Genomic DNA, 13620 nt, shown 5'->3' on the forward strand with positions numbered 1-13620 from the left:
AAAGTACGCGTCAAGGTCGTCGTTTCTCTCGTCAAACGCTATGAGCAGTTTGATTGGATTCAAACGGAAGCTATATTTTTATTTTTGCTGCTTTCAACTCTACCCTGTACGGGAGTTTTATTTCGCTGCTGCAAATGGAGACGCTTGACTTCTATTTCGTGCTGCCGCTTCCTTTTCCTCTCAGCCATCTCAGCTTCTCTTTTCTCCCCTGACGCTTTTTCGCCTGTCTTTTGTCCCTCGCCCCCTCAGCTGTCAGCGTTCCCCTTTCTAGCTGTTTTTCAATCGCAACACCTTTTCTTCTTTCGCCCTCTCAGCTGCCAGCCTTTCTTTCCCCAGCTCCGCCGCTTTTTTCTCCTTTGCCCTTTGAGTCGCCACTCTCTCTCTGTCAAACTCAGCTGCCTTTTCCTCCTTGATCCACCTCTTTCTTCGATCTCCTTCTGGCTGACCCACTTACGTAGTTGGACGCCAGAAAGACCCATATTCACACCAACAGCTTATGACGTGTCTAGATCAATGGTGCCTCTGAAATATATTCTTGCAACGTGCGCAAATCATTTGCCTAACTCCGGCTATCAAAAACTCTCAGCACGCTCGTTAGCGAGAACTCCATGAAAAAAAAAAACTCATTCCGATAGCCTTACCGACGACTCGAGGCCCTTTTGTCCTTACGTCGGAAACATTGTGCACTAAAAGGTCGTGTTGAGGACGCCAGAATAATTGTCACTGGTGCCTTAATTTGAAAGGCAGTCGCTGGGCTCATTCCTAGGGTGGACGTGTCGGCCTCTCGAAACGCACCACGAAACCACAGACAATTTATAATATGTCCCTTTTTGGTGTGCCCGCAAACGCCTGCTATGGTTCCAATAAGCAGGAAGAGCTGAAAGTTGATAACAAAAACAAAAAATATACTGTCGAATAAGGCAGAGCCAACAACACACGAACATGCACATTTGGCAATAATTCACTAAAATATGTCACCAAAAACAAGAGACTCAAACAGTGGGTTGCACAACACAAGATACACTCAATACAACGGAAACATACAACACGCACTAATATTCAATCGCACGCAATAACTAATCAAGCCACTTATAGACTAAAATTTTCGTGAAACATGTTCTGTTGAAAGATTTTGGAACAAAACTTGAATGCATCTTTTGAAATAAACATTCACTCAAAGTCCAGTGCTGGATGTCGCTTCGTTGCGTGCGTCCGAGATTTCTCTTCCAGGAAACTCTCGCGTCGTCCAATTCACGCACTCCAAATAAGAAACTTGTTCGCTTCAAACACGTCGGCCACTCTCGCGCTGCGACTCCACAACACGTCTTCGGCCACAGGCGGTAAACGCACGCTTTTCACCTGCTTGTAGGACAAGCCTTCACCCGCAAGTGGAAAGCCTCTTCATCTTCATCTGCCACTCCCTCTGCTGCTACACTATCCGCCTGGTTCCCGAAAATTCTAGACGTTTTGTCGGCGAGCCACAAAGTCAAGCATGTGAAAACGGTGGGACCTCTCTCGGAACTTGAAGCAACTCTGCAGCACCATGCGCGTTTCGTTCAAGATGTTTCTTGAGTTCGCTGGGTGTTAGATCCGAAGAAATTGGTCGGTGAGGATACAGCACCATCGAGGCGGTGTGCGTGAGCCGTTTTTCGATGCTTGTTTCTTCTTTACGCCAGATTCCGTCATGTTTGCTCAGCGCCTCGATTTCGTGTATCGGATAGAATTAGGATCCATCTTGGTAGGAAGCGCAGCAACTATTACACAGAACACAAAACACAAGCGCTTAAGTTGCAACTAAATGTTTATTCCAAACGTCACGGTTTATAAAGGGGGTGAAAGAGAAAAAATTAATAATAGAAGGCAGACCAACAAAAAGCACACGTGCCAGTCCCGTGCATTCCTTATCCGTTATTACCTATCACCCCATCTAAAAAAACGAAGTTGTTTCCGCGTGAGTGAGATAGAGGATGCACTAACACACTCAAAATCATCACGTGTCATTTCCGCAGCTTCTACTATAAAACAGATTAATAAATCTCTGTCCCAATATAACACGCAAGTGTTATCCTAATACGGCACACAACCGCACTTCTTACAGTGAATCACCAAGTGAGCATCGGTGCCCTTTTGCACTTTATTGTGGTGCTCTTTTAACCTCTCATTTATGCATTTCTCAGTTGTTCCCACATAAAGAAGACCACATGACAAGGGCACTCTGTAAACAACCGACTGTGCACACTCAACATACCTATTGTGGTGCTAAATTTGGCAACCTTACTTTTCTATCAAAACAAAACAAGTTTTGTGCCATATTATTGACAGTTTTTTTTTTTGAGGAGACATGACCACTTGGACGCCGACCTTATTTCCACTCTTTTTTGGGTTGTGTGCTACAACATGGATGTAGGGGGCAACAGTCGTTTTACCCTGTTGTAGGAAAGTGTAAATAGGCTGCTTATTTTATTTTTTTAGGTCCCGATTTTAGGTGGCGATTCAGCGACGATTATAACCATTCGTTGCAGGTAACCTGCTGCCTGCAGTCGCAAAACCTCTTGCTCAAAGCTCTTCTTCATGAGGTCATAATAACACTTCTTCAAGGAATTAAAAAGACACATCTGTGCGACAGAGCTCTTCACTACGTTAGTATGGGAAGAAGAGAAAGGCAACAATTGCTTTTTTGTTCCTGGGCTCATAAAGCCAACAAGCGTGGTCATCCTGAAATTGCAACGAAAGGTCTAGGAACCTCAGCGTACTCCCATATAACATTTCATGTGTTAATTTGAGAGGCTGACAAACCGTCTCAAATACTCCAAGTGTGAAAACAGCAACAGAGTGAAACTCTTTGACATCACACTTCAAAAACCAAATATAAGTCCACAAACCTGACAATTTTTAAAAACTCAGTTCCCGACAACCTCTCATCAATTATTTGATCTAAGTGTGCCATACAAATATCACTAAGGACGGGTGCAATAGCCGCACCAATGCAAATACCCTGTTTTTTAATATAGGTGTTCCTATTCCAATTAACGAATCTGGACGTTAAGTACAATACCAGTAAATCCGAAAAATCCCGCACTGACATATCACAAGTTTTCTGAAAGGTCACTGCACCATGCTCAAGCATGTACTGTTCGACAAATTCAAGGAGGTTATGACACATGCGTATTCTAACTTTGGTCGCAGTAGCGTGTTATATGCTAATAGTTCTACGGAAGATTGGGCTAGGTGTAAGTTCCGGCGTAGGTAGCCAAGCACACGGTTAGCTTTGTTAGGTATATTGGTGACGTGGGGCATCCAAGAGAGATCAGCGGTAAGTAAAATGCCGAGGTATGTATAGGAAGTAACAGATTGAACAGGGAGGTCACCAAGAAGTTATTAGGGTGCATGACAGTCTTTCCTGCGGTGAAAGTAGAGATGTTTTATTGACGTTTAGGGACATAAGCCAGTTTGAGCACCAGTTATTTATGTGCTTTAGGTCAGATTAAAGCGCTGAGATATCGTTATTATAGTGAAGCTACCACTAGATGACGCAGTCATCCACGAAAAATCTAACGTTAGATGAAATGTTAGTAGGTAGATCGTTGATTTATATTAGAAAGAGAGGAGGGCCAAGTACAGACCCCTGAGGAGCCCCTGACTTAACGTGAGATGACTGAGAATAATGAGTGTTAACAAAGACAAATTGTTATCTGTCTAGGATATTAGGTTATACAGGCAATATAATAAAAATTTCCTTTCTGGAGCCTAATATTCACTTATAATGTCACGCTGCAGTGATATAACTCACGTGCATAAATCACGTGACAATAAGAAATAATTACTAATGTAGGTAAATTTTTTACATTAACAGAGCTATGCCGAACCATACCATACGCGGATGAGTGTACTCGAGCAAAACATTCGCAATAGTCATATAGATAGATTGAGTGTACCAATAGCGCAGTTATTTCTCGCCGGACCAATCCCACATTGGAACAAGAAGAACGAGCCCGGCTGCCACATCATGTGCTTTCTGTGCGGTCCTGATTTTATTGCTTAGGAGTTTCACTGGCCAATTTTTTTTTGCAATTGCGTTGTTTATTAAAATTTACACAGCCATTCGTATGTTTATATATATTGTGCTTGCTTCTTGAATGAACCGTTTGTTTAACATAAAAAAGGATCCAGACTCATGGAAAAAACTTCCGTATTACCTTTTTTTACATGCAGTTAGCACATGGGCTCTTGAAGAAAGCTTCCACTTCAGTTTATATTCTGATTTATTTCTTGCAGCGGCTAATGCATGAAACATTTCTATGCAAGTTTGACAGGGATAGCTGCAGTTCTTATAAGGGTGCTCATATTGATGTAACCTTCCTTTGTACGCACAGGGAGCTGCTTGGGCGTGCCTGTTTGTCTGTGCACTGCAGCTGTGGCATGCCGTTGGCAGAGGACTGTCAGCCATTCCTCGACCACCTGTGATTCAAGGGACGATGGATCGCTGCCCTATACTCACCAACACTACTGATTCCCCTGACTCTGTTGAGGCTACTATAGCTGAAAAGTAAGTATCATGTTCGTGGCTGGCTACTAGGCAGTCATGGTGATCGGAATACGTGTATGTGCACAGCTGTCTATAAGAGCAAGCTACATTCTTGCTTCGACACAAGAATGCTATGAAAAAAAATTGCAGCATATCCACGCAGTACACCTAAAGGCGCGTTAACACCAGAGAGACACGACACCAATTTCGGTCTGCGGGCTACCATTAGGAGTGTCTTTTCTTTTGTAGGCATATGTACACTGCAAAAACAAAAGTAGTCCGCCGGTGGTCTCTCGAAGGTGCCGCCCGTGCCTCGCCGTGCTCCCAGTCTTTTGTTGGCTAATTCTGTCGTCACGTTTGGGGCACACGAAGCGAAGCCGATTAAACTTGCACACCTGCGCCTAATTTTCAGCCGTGCTCCTAGCTCTTTAATTGTCCTTTTCCGGCTACTCGGCAGAGGCCCCACCATAATCCACGGTAACTAGGGACCGGGTCGGGTATATACAATAGGGTAGCGAAAAAAAGACTTCCGTTGGGTGTTCGGCATGCCTATTCAGATGCCGCGGAAGCTTCGGAGAGGGAATTTTTAACTTCCCTAAGATCGCTCGCTTCGTGGTCGTTTTAAGCAAAAACATGGGGTGAAATTTCGCTGAGCTACCGATCACCCGAAGACACGCCGATGACAGGTCTGTGGATGCATTTTGCTGGGGTTTTCGGTCTCTTATCTTGTTACACTAGGATGAAATGCTGTCTTTTCAGGCGTCATCGGCGTCGTGGGCCTAGTGTGATCATGGGGTCTGGCGACTTCGTCGGCGGGTGACTCGTCGGTCGATGGTTTTCGTCTGGGTCATGTCAGTGTCGTGTCGCTCTGATGTAAATTAACCTTAACAACTAATAATGCAATACGTTATACATTCGGGGACCAGACTGTTTCGAAGATATAACGTGTGATGGTGCGAGAGACACGCATTACATTACCTTGTCACTCTCAGTAGATGTATTTGCACCTACCCACTCCCCTGATGGTTTCTGAGCCTAACATGGCGTTCCACAATCTCAAGGACTGGTCCAAGTTAGGCCAAATCATAAGGTCATGTTGTCATGCCCAGACGATGTCACAAATATGGCAAGATATGGCTCCATAATGATGCCTCGTGGTGTTACAAGCGTTCCGCTACAAGCTTTTCTCACTCGACAAAGGTGATGCCGGTTGTTTGTACAGTTGTCGCGTAAGTCTCGCGAATTCATTGTCAAGGAGAGAAGGCGTGCAAACACGAACACATGAAGGAAGTACGCACCTTGGCACACTCTGTGTCCTCTATAAAATGAATATGTAGCAACCTGCTCAGCTCTCTGTAATTCTAAGTTGAACGAAGCCTCGCAACGTCCCGACATGTCTCGCGGAGGTTAGCGCAAGCGAAACCATTCGGAGCTAAAGGCCCAGAATCAATAAAATGGTTTGTAATCTTATTACTACTGTCCTAGAAGCCATGTGTGTAAGTGCCATCGTAGGGAAGGTAAGCTCCGATGTCGCCCACGTGGATCCAGCCATATTGTCATATGTCCAGCGTTAAGGCTCTAGTATTATTTTGTAGTCTACTACGCGGATGCTGTCTAAATGCGTCTGTTGACAAGTATCAAGTTATTTAACAGATCGAAGTAACGAAACAGCAATGCCGGGCTTGAAAAATCATTGCTTTATTGCTACTGAGCTATAGCACGCAAGGAAGTGTGGAGCTGTCGTTAAAGGAGTGCGTCGCATTGGCTAGTATATTATGCAGCAATGCGTCTTAGGCTGGGATGAAACGTGGCTGATGTTTTGGTTCATACCTTCTTTCATGAAAAACATGGGCCTACAAAGAAATTTTTTTTTGTAGCGTGAGGCAAATCAGGTAAATTCACAATTTTAGAAATGGCTTCGCTTTGTCGAAGAGTTGATACGTGGGCTATTTGTCATGCATTCATACTAAAACAGTAGCAGCGCGTTTTCACGAGAAACAGAAGAAAGGACACAAACAGCAAAAAATAAAACTTTGGCTTGTCGACAAAATATATTATATAGAAAAAACATGAAGGGAAACGGAAATACAACAGGGAAGGATACACTGTAGTCAAGCGTCTTCCGTAAATGAGACTCGACAATCTAAAAGCAATACAGAAGGTGAGCTGGAACACCTTTCAGTATATTCTTATGGAAAAGGCTTCTGAAATATTCCTCATTTTCGCGTCATCATGAATGCATAAACAGACGTGCCCGAAAATTCAGGTACCCAACCACACTTAGTGCAATGGGCGGATAACTATAAACCAGGTAAGACTTTGTCACAATGCAGTGATCTCGCAGGTGCACATTAAGGCACCGCCCAGTCTGCCCGATACGTAGACCCTGATACGAGACAATTGATTGCGATAGAACACGTTCAAACCATAGTTAGTGAAACAATTGATTCGTTTAGCACCACAACCAATCTTTGTGGCGCATGCCTTCATTTTCCTTCTCCTGTCAACTTCGGAACACATGTGAAGCCGTTTTCCGCTGGCGGGGAAAAACAACATGTTCAATTATTTCTTTTTTTGCTCATTTGCTAACGCCGTGCGAAAAACTGTGCATATACAGAACTACTGCAAACCTGTGTCGCTTTCTTTTGTATTTATTAACGGTCATTCTTTTATTTTCATTCAGTTAGAATAAAATTTATGCAATAAATTATTATTAAAATAGATGGAAGCAACGTAGTGAGATAAACAGGCCGAACAATGGGAGTGCCTCAGACAGGCTGGCTGACAATTCGACAGGAGGACCCATCTTTCTCAAAGGTGCCTTGACGTTTCTTTTTTTTTTCGCTAACAGAATATTTCAGCAGGTGCGTTCCAAAATCGACAGAACAAAGCAAGATGAAGGCAGGCGCCGTGATAATTAATTGTGCCAAACATGTCATTTGTTTCACTATCTGTCGGTCGAACGTGGTTTATTTCATTCCTTTGTATTTTGAAAGGTATAAATCGGACAAAGTGGGCAATGACTGAGTGTGCGGTTGCGAGGAGACTAAAATGCGCAATAGCATATCCCAGGTTTACATTCCTCCCCCTGTTGTGGTGGTTACGTTTCCAAATTTCGCGCTCGTCTTTTTTATGCGCCAATCATGACACAAAAGCTATGGAGATTGTGGAAGCCTTATTGATAAAAAGGAATATTAAAAGCTGTGTATTTTCACCTTCTATATTGCATAGATTGTGAAACTTCACTTCTGGACGACAATTCATTGCGGTAGATTACTCCATTTTGTATTTCTATTTCCGTGCATATTTTTATTACTTTCTGTCAATAAATCAAAGTTTCAAGCTGCGCTGATTGTGTGGATCTTTTTTTTTTCTGTGTTCTGCTAGCTAGCGCTGCCAATATTTTCGTATGTTGACACGTGTAGGGTAGAAGAAACCTAAATTGTCTGAGTCCGCAATCTGGCTTATGACTCGATAGCTTCACAACAAGACAAAAAAAAAAGCAGATTCCAAGCCAAATTTACAGGGATGAAGAATTGAAGTGAGAGAAATGGCTATTCTTAGCTGTTTACGCACCATTAGATTACTTTGGCTGTAGATGTGAAGATTTAATTATTAGAGGTTAATAGGGCCGTGCCTTTGAAATGGAAGGCTGGAATTTCACTCCTTTTTTTTGTTGTTGACCAGAAGAACAAACTACGAACACCAGGACCTATAGTATCGATACCCCGGCTAATAAACATTGTGAGAAACAACATTGATATTTACGCACCCCGTTTCAAGAATATGTAAACAGCTTTCTTTTACAATCAGATTTTCAGATTTCAGATTTTTTTATTGATACGAACACAAGAATGTGACATGTGTTTAGTATACAAAAAGGGATCCCAAAGTCAAAGACTACGATACGATAATTTTTCAACGACAAATTCATACTTCGTTTATATATGCATTTTTCACTGTTTTTATTATTTCACGTACTATATTCATATTTTATTGCATTGGGGTAGATATTGTCACGGTTATTAGCCGTAAGCACAAAAAGAGGCTTGACTGTGGAGAAAGCCGATGTCACCGGGTCAGCCCCTCTATCCGTCGACGTTGGCCCAAGTTTACTGCCCCCGCAGAAGCAAAGCCTTCTGAATCTTACTAATGAATTTCAGCACTGTTTTCTTCAGCGTCCAGAGTTCGCCAAACGCCGTTGACGAAACATCGCATGATTACGGATGAAACGGCCAGACCCATACGGCCGAACCCATACCGTGTAGCTCCGCGGGAACGTGAGGCCATAGAAATTCAGGTGCGAAAGATGCTTCAGGATGACTTTATTCAGTCGTCAAAAAGTCTTTGGGCATCACTGGTAGTAATGGTGAAGAAAAAAGATGGCACCTTAAGTTTCTGCGTTGATTGCCGCAAGCTCAATCAGGTTACCAAAAAGGACGTTTACCCGCTGCCTCGTATAGACGACTTTCTCGATCGACTACGCCATGCACGGTATTTTTCGTCGATGGATTTACGGAGCGGATATTGGCAAATAGAAGTTGCTGAAGGAGATCGAGAAAAAAAACAGCATTAGTGACACTTGATGGTCCTTATGAGTTTAAAGTTCTCCCGTTCGGCTTGTTCTCCGCACCGGCAGCGTTTCAGCGGCTCATGGACACAGTCCTGTCAGGCCTAAAGTGGCAAACGTGCCTAGTATATTTGGACGATGTAATTGTATTTTCAGCGACATTTGATGAGCACTTGAAGCGACTACACGCGGTATTTCAAGCGATACGATCGGCCAGACTAACACTCAAGCCAGAAAAATGTCACTTTGGCTTCGAAGAGCTTCTTTTCTTGGGACACCTTGTCAGCAGTGAAGGTGTACGGCCTGACCCTGAATACATAGCCGCTGTTGCATGTTTTTCTACGCCATCAGACAAGAAGGCAGTGCGGCAATTTTTAGGCCTGTGCGCCTATTACCGACGCTTCACTGAGAATTTTTCGCGTATCGCATCACCTTTAACACAACTCACTCGAGAAGACGTCACGTTTGTGTGGGGTGAAGAGCAGCAGGAAGCGTTCAACGAGCTGCGACAACGTCTTCAAAGCCCGCCAGTTCTCGGACACTTCGACGATGACGCTCCGACAGCAGTTCACACCGACGCCAGCAATGTCGGTTTAGGAGCAGTGCTCGTGCAGCAGCAAGATGGCGCCGAACGAGTAATTGTCTATGCAAGTCGGAGTCTCTCCCGTACAGAGGAGAATTACTCTACCACTGAAAAAGAGTGTCTTGCGGTGGTGTGGGCGGTCATGAAGTTTCGTCCATATTTATACGGCCGCCCGTTTAAACTCGTGAGTGATCACCACTCGTTTTGCTGGTTGACGAAAATGAAGGACCCGTCAGGATGATTGGCGCGCTGAAGCCTCAAGCTTCAAGAATCCGACACGGCTATAGTTTATAAATACGGAAAGCGACATACAGACGCCGATTGTCTTTCTCGCGCCCCATTAGAAGACGTAAATGCTGAAGATGATGACTATGCAGCGTTTGTCGGTGTAGCCAACAAGTCTACAATCGCACAGCAGCAACGCGACGATCCCGAGTTGCAACCCCTTATTGATTTCTTAGAGGGACGCACATCTTCTATGCCAAATCTCTTCGCAAGACGGGTCGAATCGTTTTGTTTCCGCAACGAGGTCCTTTATAAGGTGAACTTTTCTCCGAGCGGCACCACTTACTTACTTGTCTCAACACCACTCAGGAAAGAAGTACTAGAGGCGTGCCATGACGAACCGACATCCGGTCATTTAGGCCACACACGAACGCTATGCCGAGTGAGACAGAAATATTACTGGCCGAAACTGACGGCAACCGTTCAACAGCACGTTCGTACTTGTCTTTAGTGCCAACGTAGGAAAGTGCCAGCCGTCAAACCAGCAGGGCTCCTCCATCCAATTGATGTGCCGGAAACTCAATTCGCTCAAGTCGGAATGAATCTTCTAGGACCATTTCCAACTTCAGCTGCTGGTCGCAAATGGATAATTGTAGCCACAGACTACCTTACTCGCTGCGCCGAAACCAAGGTTTTGGAGCGGGGATCAGCAAGTGAAGCAGCACAGTTTTTTAAAGAGAATATAGTCCTGAGGCATGGCGCTCCATCTGTTGTAATAACTGACAGAGGAAAAGCGTTCACAGCCGAGCTATTACGCACAGTTTTAAGTCTAAGTGGGACATCTTACCGGCGCACAACGGCATACCATCCACAAACAAATGGTTTAACGGAACGGCTGAACAAAACACTTGCGGATATGCTTTGCATGTACGTCGATGTGAAACATAAAAACTGGGACGAAATACTGCCTTACGGCACTTTCGCTTACAATACGGCACAGCAAGAGGCAACACACATGACACCATTGGGCCTTCGCTATGGCCGTGACGTCACAACCATGCTCGAGGTTATGTTGCCGCATGAAAGTGATGGCGTTAACACAAGTGCAGACTTCATAACTCAGCTTGCTGAAGAAGCTCGCCAACTTGCCCGCGTACGTATTCGTCGCCACCAGGACTATGATACAAGGCGCTATAATCTTCGCCACCTACTTGTCTCATATGAACCAGGACAGAAAGTTTGGATCTGTACCCCAGTTCGCCATCGTGGCCTCTCGGAGAAGCTGTTGAGACGGTACTTTGTGCCGTATAAAGTCCTCCGTCGTCTCAGTGATGTTAACTATGAGGTGATTCCCGACAGTTCACATTGTTCAAGACGTCAAAGACATGCACTAGAAGCTGTGCACGTGGTTCGGATGAAACCTTATTTTTTCGAATGAACCCGTGGGCTGCCAGTGACTACAAAACCTTCCGCCATGATGTCGAAGCATCGGAACGATGCCTTCTGGAGAGGGAGGCTAATGTCACGGTTATTAGCCGTAAACACAAAAGGAGGAAGAAGCCAGCATCACGTGTGGTGGTCTCTGGCGTTTTCGAGGAAGACGACGTAACGCGTCTGCTCTGGCGCTTTGTTTTTGTTGTAAATAGAGCCTTGCTGTTAACGTCGAAAGCAAGCCTTGTGTCCTGTTCTTTGCACGTTGCGACAATATTGTTGAACTGTATGAATCACGTGTTTTTTCATAAAGTGTTTTGCAAAATGTTTCGTTTTTTTCTTTTGAAATGTTTGCACGGTTTTTATTTTACATAAGTGTTCTAATGCTTGTTTCATAAACTGTTTGTAAACTTTTTTGTTGCTTAGAGGTATTTTGTTTCAGGTAAATCTGTACTTTCTCTATTTCCATGCTGATGTTTTATTGTTTTTCGTGTACCAAAACCATTTGTATGCATGCCGAATGCCCAAAGGAGTAAAAACCTCGGTCATGCCACATGGCCTTTATTTACCTCTTGCTTCTCTTTCTGTAACACGAAAGAAATAATAATCGAAAGAAAGAATTAGGTACAAGCTGTGCCGAATAAAATTCATGTTGCCATCAACTGCATGAATGTTCAGCCACCATTGCTGATTTATACAAGTATTTGAAAAGTAAAGCAACACACACACACACACATATATATATATATATATATATATATATATATATATATATATATATATATATATATATATATATAATGATGAGATTTTATTTGTGGAAATAATACAGAAAAACGAAGCTTCGCTGAAAGCCATTCGGCTTGACGTGGCTTCGCTACGCAAAAAAAGTTCAGCGAATAATGCTACATTGAATAATAATTATCACTATACAAGAAGCAGCATAATAACAGAAACACAGAAATAGAATAAAAGCAAGAATAGGCGACATAGAAGTACGAAAAATAGCCTGCATAGACACACACAATCAGACATCGAGGCTCTTTTTATTACATATGCAAAAAAAGAAACACATATATATTGATATTATCACATAATACAGTCACATATTAATATATACATCTGCCCATATGTACGTACATGATACTGTATATACACGCGTTTTGTACCTAAAGGTGACAGTATATGTGGAACCTAGCCAGAATATTATTGGAAACATAAAGTTTACTATGCTGACATAATGAGGAGATATTTTATGGGATATTTTAATTGCGTTATTGAGACGTTAAAGTTTGATTGTTCACCTAAAGGATTTATAAGCTGTGGGGCGCGGTATGCAATTAGGGCTCTACCATATAAAGTCCTAGTAGCAGGAACGCGAAATTGTTGCCTACGGACCCAGTATTTGAGTGCGCCATCTGGTGGCGTAATAGTGTGTAGTTTATTTTTATAAATGTAAAGTAATAGCTTATATTCATACACCTGTCTTGCTTTGAGTATACCATGTTTTTTGAATAATGGACCACTAGGCATCTCCCTTGAGTTGCCATAATAATCATCGAATAGGCGGAGAACTTTTTTCTGTAAGATTTCTAGTTTATTCAAATTCTTCTCACTTGTAGCGCCCCATACTAGCATACTGTAATTTAAACGCGAATAAAAAAAGAACGTTGTATATCTTTTTTTGCCAAATGGGTATAAGTGGATTTATTTTAAATATACAACCAACAGTATTACTTAGTTCGGATGCGAGACTATCAACATGAGTATTCCAAGACAAATTTTCTTGGAACCATACTCCGAGAAATTTTTGCGATTTAACCTGCTCCAGCCTTTGCTTTTTGAAAAAAGATGTTAATGTCGTCCTCGTAGGGCTTGTTAATAGGCTGGAATACTATGTACTTACTTCTAGATATATTAAGCATGAGCTTATTTTGATGAAGCCATTTTTCTAATTTGAGTAAGTAATCATTCACTTCAGTTTCAAGGTGCATGACTATTCTACCAGCAAAAAATATGTTGGTGTCGTCAGCGTAAATAATTAATTTTGGGGATCTTAGAATGTCACACAGATCATTAATATATGTTATTAATAGTAACGGTCCAAGGATCGAACCCTGCGGTACACCATTTTTAACAGTTTTTATTGGGGAAACAAGGTTACCCACCTTAACATATTGTTTTCTTTCGGTAAAATAACTTTGTATTAATTTAGCTGCCACGCCCCTTACACCATAGTCATGCAACTTAGATATCAGAATATCATGTTTGACTGTGTCAAAGGCC

General features: G+C 42.8%; 1 protein-coding gene across 3 annotated transcripts in view; it reads left to right on the forward strand.

Annotated features, from left to right (window-relative positions):
- Nucleotides 1-13620, forward strand: part of LOC142767112 (putative sodium-dependent multivitamin transporter) — a 239775-nt gene that overhangs the window by 192198 nt on the left and 33957 nt on the right. For all 3 annotated transcript variants that reach the window (XM_075868338.1, XM_075868339.1, XM_075868340.1), the window contains one exon: nucleotides 4374-4546. In XM_075868338.1, the coding sequence (XP_075724453.1) occupies nucleotides 4374-4546 (173 nt within the window). The remainder of the gene's footprint in view (nucleotides 1-4373; nucleotides 4547-13620) is intronic.

The sequence above is a fragment of the Rhipicephalus microplus genome, chromosome 7 (assembly GCF_043290135.1).
Source record: "Rhipicephalus microplus isolate Deutch F79 chromosome 7, USDA_Rmic, whole genome shotgun sequence".
In the NCBI taxonomy this organism is placed as follows: Eukaryota; Metazoa; Arthropoda; class Arachnida; order Ixodida; family Ixodidae; genus Rhipicephalus; species Rhipicephalus microplus.